This window comes from Medicago truncatula, chromosome 4 (genome assembly GCF_003473485.1).
Source record: "Medicago truncatula cultivar Jemalong A17 chromosome 4, MtrunA17r5.0-ANR, whole genome shotgun sequence".
Taxonomy (NCBI): Eukaryota; Viridiplantae; Streptophyta; class Magnoliopsida; order Fabales; family Fabaceae; genus Medicago; species Medicago truncatula.
The window spans coordinates 60,436,479-60,449,051 of record NC_053045.1 but is presented as its reverse complement, the minus strand read 5'-3'; the positions used below and the strand labels follow the sequence as shown (position 1 = coordinate 60,449,051).

General features: G+C 31.2%; 1 protein-coding gene across 1 annotated transcript; it reads right to left on the bottom strand.

The window, feature by feature from the left end:
• Positions 1 to 9,988: 9,988 nt before the first annotated feature.
• Positions 9,989 to 12,077, bottom strand: LOC25494212 (peroxidase N). The gene is made up of 4 exons (XM_013603004.3): positions 11,779 to 12,077; positions 11,335 to 11,520; positions 10,979 to 11,144; positions 9,989 to 10,598 (listed from the first exon to the last, which is right to left on the bottom strand). Exons 1-4 carry the CDS (start codon positions 11,995 to 11,997, stop codon positions 10,177 to 10,179), a joined length of 993 nt encoding a protein of 330 aa, XP_013458458.1. The 5' UTR covers positions 11,998 to 12,077; the 3' UTR covers positions 9,989 to 10,176.
• Between the last annotated feature and the right edge of the window lie 496 nt (positions 12,078 to 12,573).

The window sequence follows — 12,573 nt, the reverse complement described above, 5'->3', positions numbered from 1 at the left end:
GTTTGTCCGAATTTGAAATGAAAACTGGTATTGATTGGTACAGAATTGGTCTTAGGTGTAAACACGAAAGTTGTAGGTATGAATGTTAGCTTTCTAATGCCGTTGGTTTTACTTCAAAAGGATTTATAGAACTTGAGTTATAGTCAATTACTGCACGCAGGTCACAGTGAATAATTGAATATGATTGATGAATTAGTATATGAATGTATATGTTTATGAGTATGATGTTGTTTATGATTGATGAATTAGTATATGTATGTATATGTTGTGAATACGATATTGTCCATGATTAATGAAGTGTTATATGTATATATGATGTTTTAAGATGTTGATTATTATTTGATGTTGTTATATTGTGATATAATTGTATATGCATTACTTGAATTATATGTGAATAATTGAGACGTTGTTGACTTGCATTTGATATTATTATGTCATGCTGTTTTTGTATACTGTTGTGTTGCGGTTGTTATTTAACTAAGCTGCATGAGTCGGTCTAAGTTGATTAAGATCATGAAGTTCCAAATTATTGGATTATATAAGAGGTTGTCGATTTAAGATGTTAAGAGGTCGAGTCCATCCATTAGCATTTCATTGTTGGGGGCTTGATGTTCTGGAGCCTTTGCTCAATTAAGTTGAGGGCTTGATGCCCTGGGAGCCTTTTTACGCTCAAATAAGTTGAGGGCTTGATGCTCTGGGAGCCTATTTACGCTCAAATACGTTGGGGACTTGATGCCCTGGATTGGTACCACATGCATATAAGAGGTCTAAGTTGCATAGTCAAGTTGGAGTCGCATTTGTTGAGTCAAAGATGTTTAAGTTGCCAAGTTGTTGAAGCTGTGATTCTTTATATGAACCATTAAAGATGTGATATATGATATATTATTGTCTATGATGAATATTATGATGATTTTAGGTTGTTAAATATAATTGTTGAATTATATGTTTAATATTACTGTTTTATGAAATCTCACTCATTCTGCTTGGAAATGTTGCTCTTCGTATGAGTAACTTGCAGGTGATCGAGATTAAGTTGTTGTTAGATTGCTCTCGTGAGTGGATTATCTCTCATGTGTGTCTTTAGGTGCTCTGATACGTAACGGGATGGAAACTTTGTTGCATGCTTTTCTATTCCTTACGTATTGCTTATGAATTTACATGATTAAGTTGTTAATTGGATTTTTATGAGATACTTTGATGAGGCCTTTGTGCCAAAATTATTTTTAGATGTTCGAATAAATTCCCCTGCGAAGTATTAAATATTATGTTATTGAATTTTGAAGGATAATTAGTTAATTATTCCGTTTATGATTTTAAGAAAAGAATGTGACATTGCGTTTATGTGAATACTCTGATTATTGTTACGAAATTTTTATGTTGGGAAAACGGGGTGTTACAGTAACATCCAACTTACTTATGACGTAGCATTGAAAATATGTATGAATTGCACAAATACGATGTAATATTCTAAAACCCACTTATCGGTAGGATGTAAAACTCAAAATAAATCTCTTAAAACAAGTTCATTAAAAATGTTCAAAGACACAATCATTGGTTCATGATATTGAGGGCGAGATTGAACCTTTGAATTGAAAATTTATCTTTGTTATGAATAAATGACTTTAGTGAATGTCCATCCCTAGTCTTCCACCTTCCTATAACCCCTATTGGTGAGTGAATAGTTAGTGGACCTTAATTTCTTTGATCACTCACTTAGTCATCTTGTGTCCTATAAATAGGATTCATATTGCAGTGTAAAGACACATTTGTGAAGAGAATAATACAAAATGTTTTCATCATCTTCTTCTTCTACTTCTTTGATCTTGTGTTTTTAGTTTATTTTATAACACGTTATAAGCACGAGGCTCTACAAGTACTTGAGGTAATATTGATTCTCGTTACTTCTTTTTAGGCTTAATTGCACTTTTGGACCCCTATCTTTCCAAAAGTTGCGGTTATGGACCCCTAACTAATTTAAATACAAAACAAACCCCTATGTTTTGATTCTTTGGCAGTTTTGGACCCCCAGTCCATTGTTGACTCGGTCAACGCTGACGTGGCACCCTAAGTGAGGTGCCACGTGTCAAATATTTTTTTTTTGTTTTGCCTTGGGGGTCCAAAACTGCCAAAGAATCAAAACATAGGGGGCCGTTTTGTATTTAAATTAGTTAGGGGTCCATAACCGCAACTTTTGGAAAGATAGGGGTCCAAAAGTGCAATTAAGCCTTCTTTTTATGATGCTTTGTTGAGGTTGCTCATCAAATGATATTTGGTTCTAGCTATGAGGTAATAGTGATTTTTTTTATTTTTTTTTATCTTGTGCTTTTAGTTTATTTTATAACAGATTTCATAATATGTAGCATTATTCTTGCACTGTCTAGCATCTTTTTTTTACATGGATAGATAATTTGAAGAAAATGTACAGTTATGGGTGTGCATATCTCTTAATAAAATGACAGACTAAATACCGAATAACCAAATGACACTATTTTTGTTTATCGAACATCTTTTGTTATCGAATCATAATGAATTTTAAATTCTTTTTCAAAATCGAATTAGATTGCAAATATAATCTTTAATGCTTATTGTTAGTATGAGATAATGCTTTAAAATATTATTTATCATTTTTTTTAGATAGACTAAGTGACAATAGTCACTTAAAAAGTCATACACATAAAGTAGAAGAGTCGGAATTCTGACAATGTTCACGACATTCAACCTAATTTTTTTGACATTTTTACTGGTCAAATTGAAACATGTGGACTTATCAATTTTTTAATAATATACTCATTAGTAAGTTACAAATATAAATGATATTTTTTTACATCATAATATTAATTTTATTTATCATGCTATATGTTATATATGTTGTTGTTTTTAATTTGTAATATGTTGCCAAGTTGACCATGGAAGCTTGTGACCTAAGTTTAGACGTTAAGGTGTCAGAAGGTCCACAAAAGTGTGCCAAAACTATTTGTAATATGTTTTTTTTTGGGAAAAAAACTTGTAATATGTTTTTTTTAGGGAAAAACTTGGGCGGCATCTCCGGTCGAGACCGCAATGGGTCGTGTACCATACGAGACCACTTATTTATTTATTTTTTGTTTGCAAAATTGATATGAGCCATTGAATATACATGGAAAGTAGTGAATGACTGTTATTTAAAGGTACTTTAATCGGCTGAAATGTTGTTATTTACACTTTAATATTAATTTAAAATAATGTAATGGAACTTGGAATTTAATAGAGTAAAGGGTGTTTTGGGAAATTGCTTTGAAAAATTTGATATGTCCCCACAAACGTTTGAGAGACATTAATAATTATTTATTTTTGGGTTACAATTTTTACAACATTAAACATCTGTAAGATATAATTTTCTTTTAATTAAATTCATTTCATTAAACCCCTGTATAATTTAATTTTCTTTTAATTAAATTCATTTGTACTCCCCTTTCACTCATATTAACCTCAGTAAATAACATTACTATACCGTTGTAAAAAAAAATTATAACGTAATGTTAGGGTTTTTTTTTTAAGAAAGGAAATGTTAAGCTATAAGATGTTAATTTGACATTTACTAAAAAAAATGTTAAGTTGAAATGAATAAATATTTGTATTATATTAAATTAATAGAATTGGGACTAAAAAGTTTTTTGTGTTTAATTCAACAAAATAAAAAGATTGTCTGAATAAGACAATTTTCGCTTGAGGCAATCGTATGATCTCAATATAAAACTCATTTGTTACATCAATCATTTTATAGTAACAATAAATTACAAAATTCATCAACCACATACAAAGGATTAAATTACCCTCCCTTATGTTGGAGATTGCATAAATTTCCAATCCAATTCATTTGTGTTCAATTGACTATTCTAGTATGAAATCAACATAAATTCAAAATTTGCAATTGTATGTGGAAGTTAGTCTTAAGAAGATTTTTTTCAAACAAAAGTTAGTATTATGAAGATTCTCTTGGAACTCAAGATAGCCTTTGGAGGATTCTCATAGAACGGAAGTCAGTATTTCAAAGTTTCTCATAAAACAATAGTTAGTATTTAGAAGATTCTCGTAGAACGGAAGTTAGTCTTAGGAATATTATCGAAAAATGGAAGTTAGTCTTAGGGATAATTAATATTTAAAAGATTTTCACATAACGAAAGTTAGTCCTTGAAAGATTCTCATAAAACAATAGATAGTATTTAGAATATTCTCATATAACGAAAATTAGTCTTAAGAAGATCCTCAAAGAATGGAATTAAGTCTTAGGAAGTTCTCATAGAACGATGATTAATATTTGGAAGATTTTCATAGAACGGAAGGACAATTCTTCAATGACCAAAACGAGCCCAACTGACTAACAATGTCAAATACAATCAATCCGAACGTTGAATATGACCTAATTCGACTAAGAACAGAGTAGGAACTAGAACTTAGGCGATCAGAATCTTTGATATAAGTCAATCTAACAAATTATCCATTCAAAAATCTGTCAACATGGAAGGACATTCATTCATTAAGTGATCATTGTAGAATTGTAGATTTGAAACTCAGGGTATGCGAAATAGAAAAAAATAGGATTGCTGGTGCAAATTTGAAAACTATTGGGTGTGCAGGTGTGTACCCTCACACCTTATCGGATCCGCACGTGACTCTATGTTCAATGTAGAATTATCATGGATTCATATTAATGCACTAACTACGTCACACAATTGCTTGTTCAGACCGTTTGATCTAAGATCAACATATGAGATTGTTTTGATGGTATATAATCTAAAGCATCTTATTTAGAACAAATGGCTTGGATTCAAAATAGCTAACAACTACGTATTTTTGTAACAACAATCGTTCTTGGTCCATTTATTATACACATTTAATATGCTATAACAATTTCATGTACGAATCCATTCATTCATCTGAGTATGTCTCCTGACTACCATGGTCAGGGAGACTTACGACATTAGAGTCGGTCAAACCATTAACTCGGATACCATCGATGAAGCATAAATGGAGTCGAGTAGATCATCATCATCCTCATCATTTTAGTTTTAGGCAACATAGAAGTGACTTAGACATCACATCTTCATCATATTTATATGTATATATATAGGGGGCTGTTAACTTACACCCACCTAAAAACATTAAGGTGCAGGTTAGTAAGCTACACCCACTTATAATTTTTGTCAATTTTAATTTAAAAACAAAAAAACACTGGTAACTGACTCCTATTTTTACGCTGCTTGCTTTGTGGCCTATATGTACTCAAAGACACTAACTTTTTTAGTTTTTTTTTTTATCAAATAAGCCACTGAAGTTTTTTTTCTTTAATAAACTTGTGCAAAAAAATTAGATTGAAGCTTTTGTGGAAAAAACAAATAAAATATCAACGGAAGCTTTTTTAATATACATGTACATAATACACTACTATGACTCTGACGTTAAAAAAATAATACATTATTAATTATAGTATTGAGTTTTTCTACTTACACCCTAGTTAATCATGGTTGCATCCTAAAATGATAAGATTATCCTTTCATAAAATTTAATTTTCAAAAAGCCTATTCCTTCTTTCTTGGTTACACCCCAAAATTCCTCTTCCAAAACCATAATTCTCCAATCGATCGATTGTGTTCTGCGATGATTTTCAAAACCATACTTTCTCACGTCCATTCATGATTTCAAAGAAAATTCGAAGCAAATCAGGTTAGCAAGTGTTGTTCTTCAATCGATTGTGTTTTTCTTGTTATGGGTTCTCAGTTCTGCGATTTTGTGTATTTAATTAAATATTTTTGTTGCACCAAAGAACATTTAAAAAATTCAATGTTCACCGACTATTTCGCTGGTATTGTTTTTTGTTCTGATTTTTTTTGGAATTGACAGCACTACCCTTTAATTATAAGTTATCTAAGATAATGAAAATTGGGTTATTTTTGTAAAAGATTAGTAGGTGCAGCTTGCTAACTTGCACCCACCTAAGATGCAAGTTAGCAGCTATATATATATATATGAGGTTTGCTAGGATACACTCACTAGTTTTTATTAAGGTGTGTTTTAGCAAATATATAACTAAAAAGTTGTTAAATACACCTTAAGGTGAATGTTGCTAAAACACACCTTATAAAAAATAAGTGGGTGTATGTTAGCAACTCCTATAGACATTTGCTAGGATACACCTACTTATTTTTTAGAAGGTGTGTTATAACAACTTATAACTAAAAAGTAGTTAAATACACCTTAAGGTGTAGGTTGCTAAAACACTCTCCCATAAAAACTAGTGGGTGTGTTCTAGCAAATATATATATATATATATATATATATATATATATATGAGAATGACAATCTTATATAAGAATTATGAGAATACTTCTCAACCCTTAGATTAAAATTAATGGTTTAGATTAAAAAACTCCATTTAAACAATACATGTGTCTCTCCCTACTATATTATTTCTTCTAAACCGATTGAACTCCTCATCTTCTTTCTTGATTGTTGGGTACAGAACGCCGAACCACCATGTGAAAATGGAATTTTAAATTATGTACGATTGCTTTCTTAAGTTAATGGTGTGTGTGAACGTTACAGAACTATGAATTTTTTGTGTTGGATTGAATCGAGGCAAAACAATGGTTTCAGGAATCTGACTGTTTGTGTTGGATTGAATCGATTTAACTATCTAAGCTTCTTCTACAATACATGATTGTCTGCGGCGGCAAGACGACATCAACCACCGTCTCTGCCATCACCGATGCTTCCGACTGCGGTTGTTCCATGAAAACAATAAAATAAAATCGAATCTAAGAGATAGTAAAATTGTTTGCCTTTTGCTTATCCATCATCTCATTGCCATCGCTACTAGGATCCAAAACATGAGTTGCTGTTAAGAATTATTATGGTTTGAGAATTCTTTTTTTGTTTCTTATTTTTTAGAAATGAGGGTTTTAGAATTCTTACGATTGGAACTTGGTGATTTACCGATAAATTAATTAATTAAAACCAATTAGAACATGGTGTGGTTAATTGATGAATTAAAACCAGACATACAATTTTGCAGAACGGTGGATCTGGAGAAGACGATAAAGTGAAAGGTTTCATGTTGATTGAGTGTGGAAAGTTACATATGTGAGTTTTTAATCTCAACCATTTATTTTTAATCTAATGGTTGATGATCATTCTCATCATTCTCATATAAGATTGTCATTCTCACAGTATACATCTATATATATATATATAGGACATATCAAATGAGATGACTCTATAAAATGAGAGGGTGAGAGGGTTAAATCTCAACCCTTGGATCTAAACCAACGCCTGAGATTAAATTGCTCTTTAAAAAAGGTCAAGTACTGTAATCTACACCTTTCCTCTTCTACACTTTGTAGCTCTCTCTCTCTCTCTCTCAATACTGTCTCTGTGTCTTCTTCTTTTCATAATATTGATTTCACCATTTCGTCAACACAAAATTGTAAAGGCTGATTCACAAAATCCATTTGGAATGGCCGATTCACAAAATTAAAGTGAGATCAAGCACCTCTCCATATTGATTTCCAATTGAATTTGAACTCTCCCACCTCTCCATCTTGTCTCGTTTCTGTTTTTTTTTTCTTTTTTTTTTCCTTTTTTATAATTCATTCAATTCTTGTTGGGTAGATTGGAATCTAATAAATTATTCCAACTTCTTTTTGGTGTGATTCCATGCAATGAAATTGCCAATAAATTAGAAAAGTCTTAGTGTGATTTCAGTAGTGTAATTCGTATATTAATCTGGAAGTTTTGGTAATCTTAAATCAATTTCTTGTCATAAATAAAATATAAGAAGGATGTATGAATGCTTGATTTGTGTCGTTGATTCATACCCAGAAGAGAAGGAGTGGAAGAGGCATACTTTGATGGGAGAGAAGGCAATTGAATGAGAGAGAAAGAGTGTCACGTGAGGTGGTTTAAAAACTCCTCTAATCTGAACCTTACATTTAATCTAATGGGTGACATTTAACCCTCTCTCCTCTCATTTTAACATCTCCTCTCATTTGAAACCCTATCACCCTTTGGTTATATCTCCTTGTTCCCCGTCAAAAACCTCTTATATTTGGGAGTTTTTTTTTCTTCATAAAAAATCCATGGTGAGAAACCTCATAATTCTTCAATCGAAGGTCTCTGAAACGAATGGAGATTTGTTCTTCAGAAAAGATTAAATAGCAAGAACTCTGAATTCTTCTTAAAATCAACTGTATCAAATAACCCTTTTAATTTTTAATTTTTTTTCTTCATCAAAGAATTATGAATCTCTTAATTTTCAGTTTTGTATTCACAAAATATTAATGGGTTTTTTAAACAATTTGAGAAGAATGAAGATGCATCATGAACTGGGAAAAAGAAATTGGCAGGACTATGAAGAAAACATAAACTCACGTGAGACTTAATCCATACAATGTAATCTCAACCCTTCATTTTCATCCAAAGGCTAATAATAGCTCCTCTCACCCTCTCACAATAACAACTCCTCTCATTTGATACATCCATATATATATAGCTTTATGGAAGAAGTGGTATTTACCACTGAGACACTCTCACTAGAAGGTCCTGGATTCATAGAATAAATCTTAAGAAGTATTAGATTTAGAAAATGCTAAAGTGTTCCCATAAAGCATTTGTTAAGAAAATTAAATTTGAACTATTCTCTTTCGAAAATGATGGATAAAGCTGTCTAAAGTTTAAAAAATTATTTTTCCAATGCAAAGTTCCAACATTTTGCTTTTTAACAAGTTTAAATTTTTAGCGTGACCGATGACCTCTAGATTTAAAAAAGTTGTATCCTAAGGACACAAGTTAATTAATCTAAAAATAGACAAAAAAAAATTCCAAGTAGTTCACCTTGAAAAAAAATACACAAGACTTTGTTTCAAGGCCTCCCAGGGATCCTCATGGAAAAAAAAAAAATCTAACATGTCGTTTTTCCTTGAAATAAACAAAATTTATAAATGGCAACCTATATTCCAATTTCATTTTCCAAATACATGGAAATATCCTTTACTGCTTTCATTACATTCCTTCCTAACGGAATAAGATAATCATGATTCATTTTAATAGCTTTTCTTTATATATCTGCGGGGATAGGCCTCTTGAATGTGAGGGAAATGAAATCGCCCGTGGTCATTGAAAATATTTTATAGGGTTAGGACAAGGAGCGGGAGACCGATCACTCACTGCCTTACCTTGTCAAATAACTCAATTTGAGTTTACTAATTGAGGTTACTTATACTTAATATCATCTCAAACTATAGATAATTAAAGTTGATATTTTATACATTTTTTTGTCAAGAATATTTTATACATTTTTTTGTCAAGAATATTTTAAACACAGGAAGAGTAAAAATCATTTAAAATTATGCATATACTTATGAACAAATAATCCTTCAAAAAAATGAACAAATAAATAATATTGAAATTATAATATTATCTTTTGCATTGCACGGATAATCACACTAGTTTATAATTTTTTTTTTGAAGAGGCAACACTAGTTTATAATATTAAAAACCTATTTAACCCTTCAATATATAAGTTTCATATCACAAACTTCATAAAAAAAAATAAAAAAAATCATAGACCAGAAAGGATTATAAGATGGCTATTTCAATTTTCTTATATTCCAAGAAGAAGAAAAATAGGCATAAAAAGATATACTTATCCGACCTAACAATTTATCATTTTTTATCATACGTCTTTAGTAACAAGTAAAATTAAGACATATTTTAGAAAATGAAAATAAAAATATTTTCACGAAGTAAAGAGATATTAGATTTTATCCAAAAGTCTTAGTTCAACTGACAAAATGCTGAAATTGTTAGGCTGGATGCTATGATCGGGGTTCGAATCCCGGTACCTCCACTTGTATGTGAGTTTATAATGATTTTGTCATTTTATCTATATAACAAAAAAAAAAAAAAAAGAGAGAGATACTAGATTCTTTTTTTCTTCAAATCCAATCCAACATAAGCTAGAAACAACAATCCTATATTTAGAATTTTATTCATTTTTGTATGATTATATTTTGTTCGAGAAGCACACCCTTACAAACAACATTACAAGTTAGCAACAACAACATAACTGCACTATCACAAGGAAGACACACTCCTAATCTTCCACTTATTTAATATTTTGCAAAGCCCTAAAACATATTTCTACGAATTTATCACTCTACAGCTCTTCCTAATCTCTCCATCAGACCCAGTTTTTGGATTTATATTCCCCATCTTGATCATAGATTTGACAAAGTCTCCAAAGAAAAGCGTAGCATTATCGTTGTAGCTTTGAACTAATGGTTTAGAAGTTGAATTTGCCTCATCAGTAGAAATCAAAATCTGATCAGAACTAAGAAGACCCTTTCCGTTAAGCAAGTTCTTATAGTAATGATTATCAAAGAGATCAGTTGAGTTCCTATCAAGAACTGCAGTTGTGTTTCCATCCCCAGTTTGAGGACACAAATTTTGTAGGTCGGTTAGCATACCGGTTTCCAGTGTACTGTCTGGTGAACCTGTTCCAGAAAAATTGAACAATCTATTGCTAAACAGTGCACATCTTGCTCTCCCAATCGTATGAGCACCTTCACAAATTAAGCATATACATATGAGCAATTTAATTAAAGGTAAAATTAAGCAAGTAGATCGATTCAAGTGTTACTTAAGGTCAAATCGTTTAGGAGCAACAAGTTCAACATTTGATTTTTACAATTATTGACCGTACTTTATGTACCCGATCGTTGAATACCTAGTTACTATGGTTCGCTTTTACTAAAATCAGAAGGTTAATATAAAAAAAATTAAAAATCAAACTTAAATTCTAAGAGTTGCCATCTCTTCCAAACTAGCTAACAATCTTTAAGGGCTTTAGATTTGAGTCTAACTCAATTCTAAAAATAGGATCATCCCCTATTTTAGGCCTATATAATTTCTATGGATCTCCACAGTGAAATTCACTATTTACCTGATAAAGAAACAACATCTGTGAGATTGAGCCCTACATTGGTAAACTTTGACACAATAGTATCTAGTGGGTCAAATGGAGAAGGAAGCACCACATTTGCTAGAGATCCATTTGAGATTGTTCCGTCTCTTCGTCCTAACATAACACTCCATGAAGGACCACCACTCTGCCAAACATTATATAATGGTCATGATATAGTTTTTCTAAAAAGTATGAAAGAAATTTATTATTATAGTCTATATAAGTAATTAATTGAAATTAGATTTCATATTTAGTTTTATGCATGCTCCTTGACTATAAACAAAATATGTATATGAATAAATTAAGAACGTTATGGGATTGGAATATATAATTACAAGAAGAACAGAATCTCTGGCAGCTATGGCAAGTATATCAGCACATGAGACAACTCCGCTACACGCACTTTCCACTGCCGTTTTGATTGTATCAACAACATCAAATCCTCTAACAGAGTTGATATTAGGAAATGCAGACTTTTCAAAATCATCGCCACCATCTAATAATATTGATCCATCACAACCCTGATAATCAAAATAATAATTTGAAAGTGAATCCTTGTTATAAAAAATGTTGTAAAATGCTAAATGTCACAAAATATTGTTATCACGAATTTGTACGTTGTTTTGGACTTTGTCATGTTTGTGAGAAATAATGTTTCCGGAAAAAATTCGCTAGGTAGTTCCTTCGCTAGAAATAGCATTTTTCTTAATACTATGTATGCATATAATAAATAAAAAACTATGCATGCATGTACATGTATCTCAAGTAATTAAGCTTACATTGACAAAGCAATCATGAAAGTGAAGACGAAGCAAAGAAGCACCCATTCTCATCTCATTCTTTAGAGCTTTTACAACCTCTTTCCTTACTATCTTTGTAAGGTTAGGACAAGATGACTTATAGAAGTCTGTTGTCAGTTGGGACCTTACTGTAAAATGCAACATGAACATATTGATTAGCACAAAGTAATAACAGCTCCATCTAAATGAGTTCTTCATCGTTAATTACTTAATTAGTAGCCTAAGACAAAAGCAGCGATATGCAGATTATACCAGAGGGTAGACCACGATGAATGTGGAAACCACAAGGCTTAATTTATAGTACACAACACTCTGATCCTATGTTAGAGTAACACATTTATTTATTCCTATAAATTCACCACTTGACATAATTTGCTATTCGTCTCAGTGCTTATCGTGTTTGATTGAATTCATCACCTTATTACGTAAATAATTTTAAATGGTATTCTTATAGGTGATATTCAAGTTAAATTCAAAGATCAGCGTAGATGACAAAGGCCAATATGAATATTGGCTTATTATTTTAATTTTTTTTTAAGTTGTTTACACCTACAAATAATTTAGCTGAATGAAGGATAGTGGACCAAATACAAGATAGGTCAATCTTTTTCTCGATTTACTTCTTCAAGTTCATGAATCAAGACACTCCAGCTCAATTTGCGCACGCATCAATTATAAAATCCTTAATTAATCAATCTTGTTATATATATTTAAATCACCCCAAGTTTGCTTATAATATATGTACTCATGCATGCTTGCTTCTTCCTTTTATTT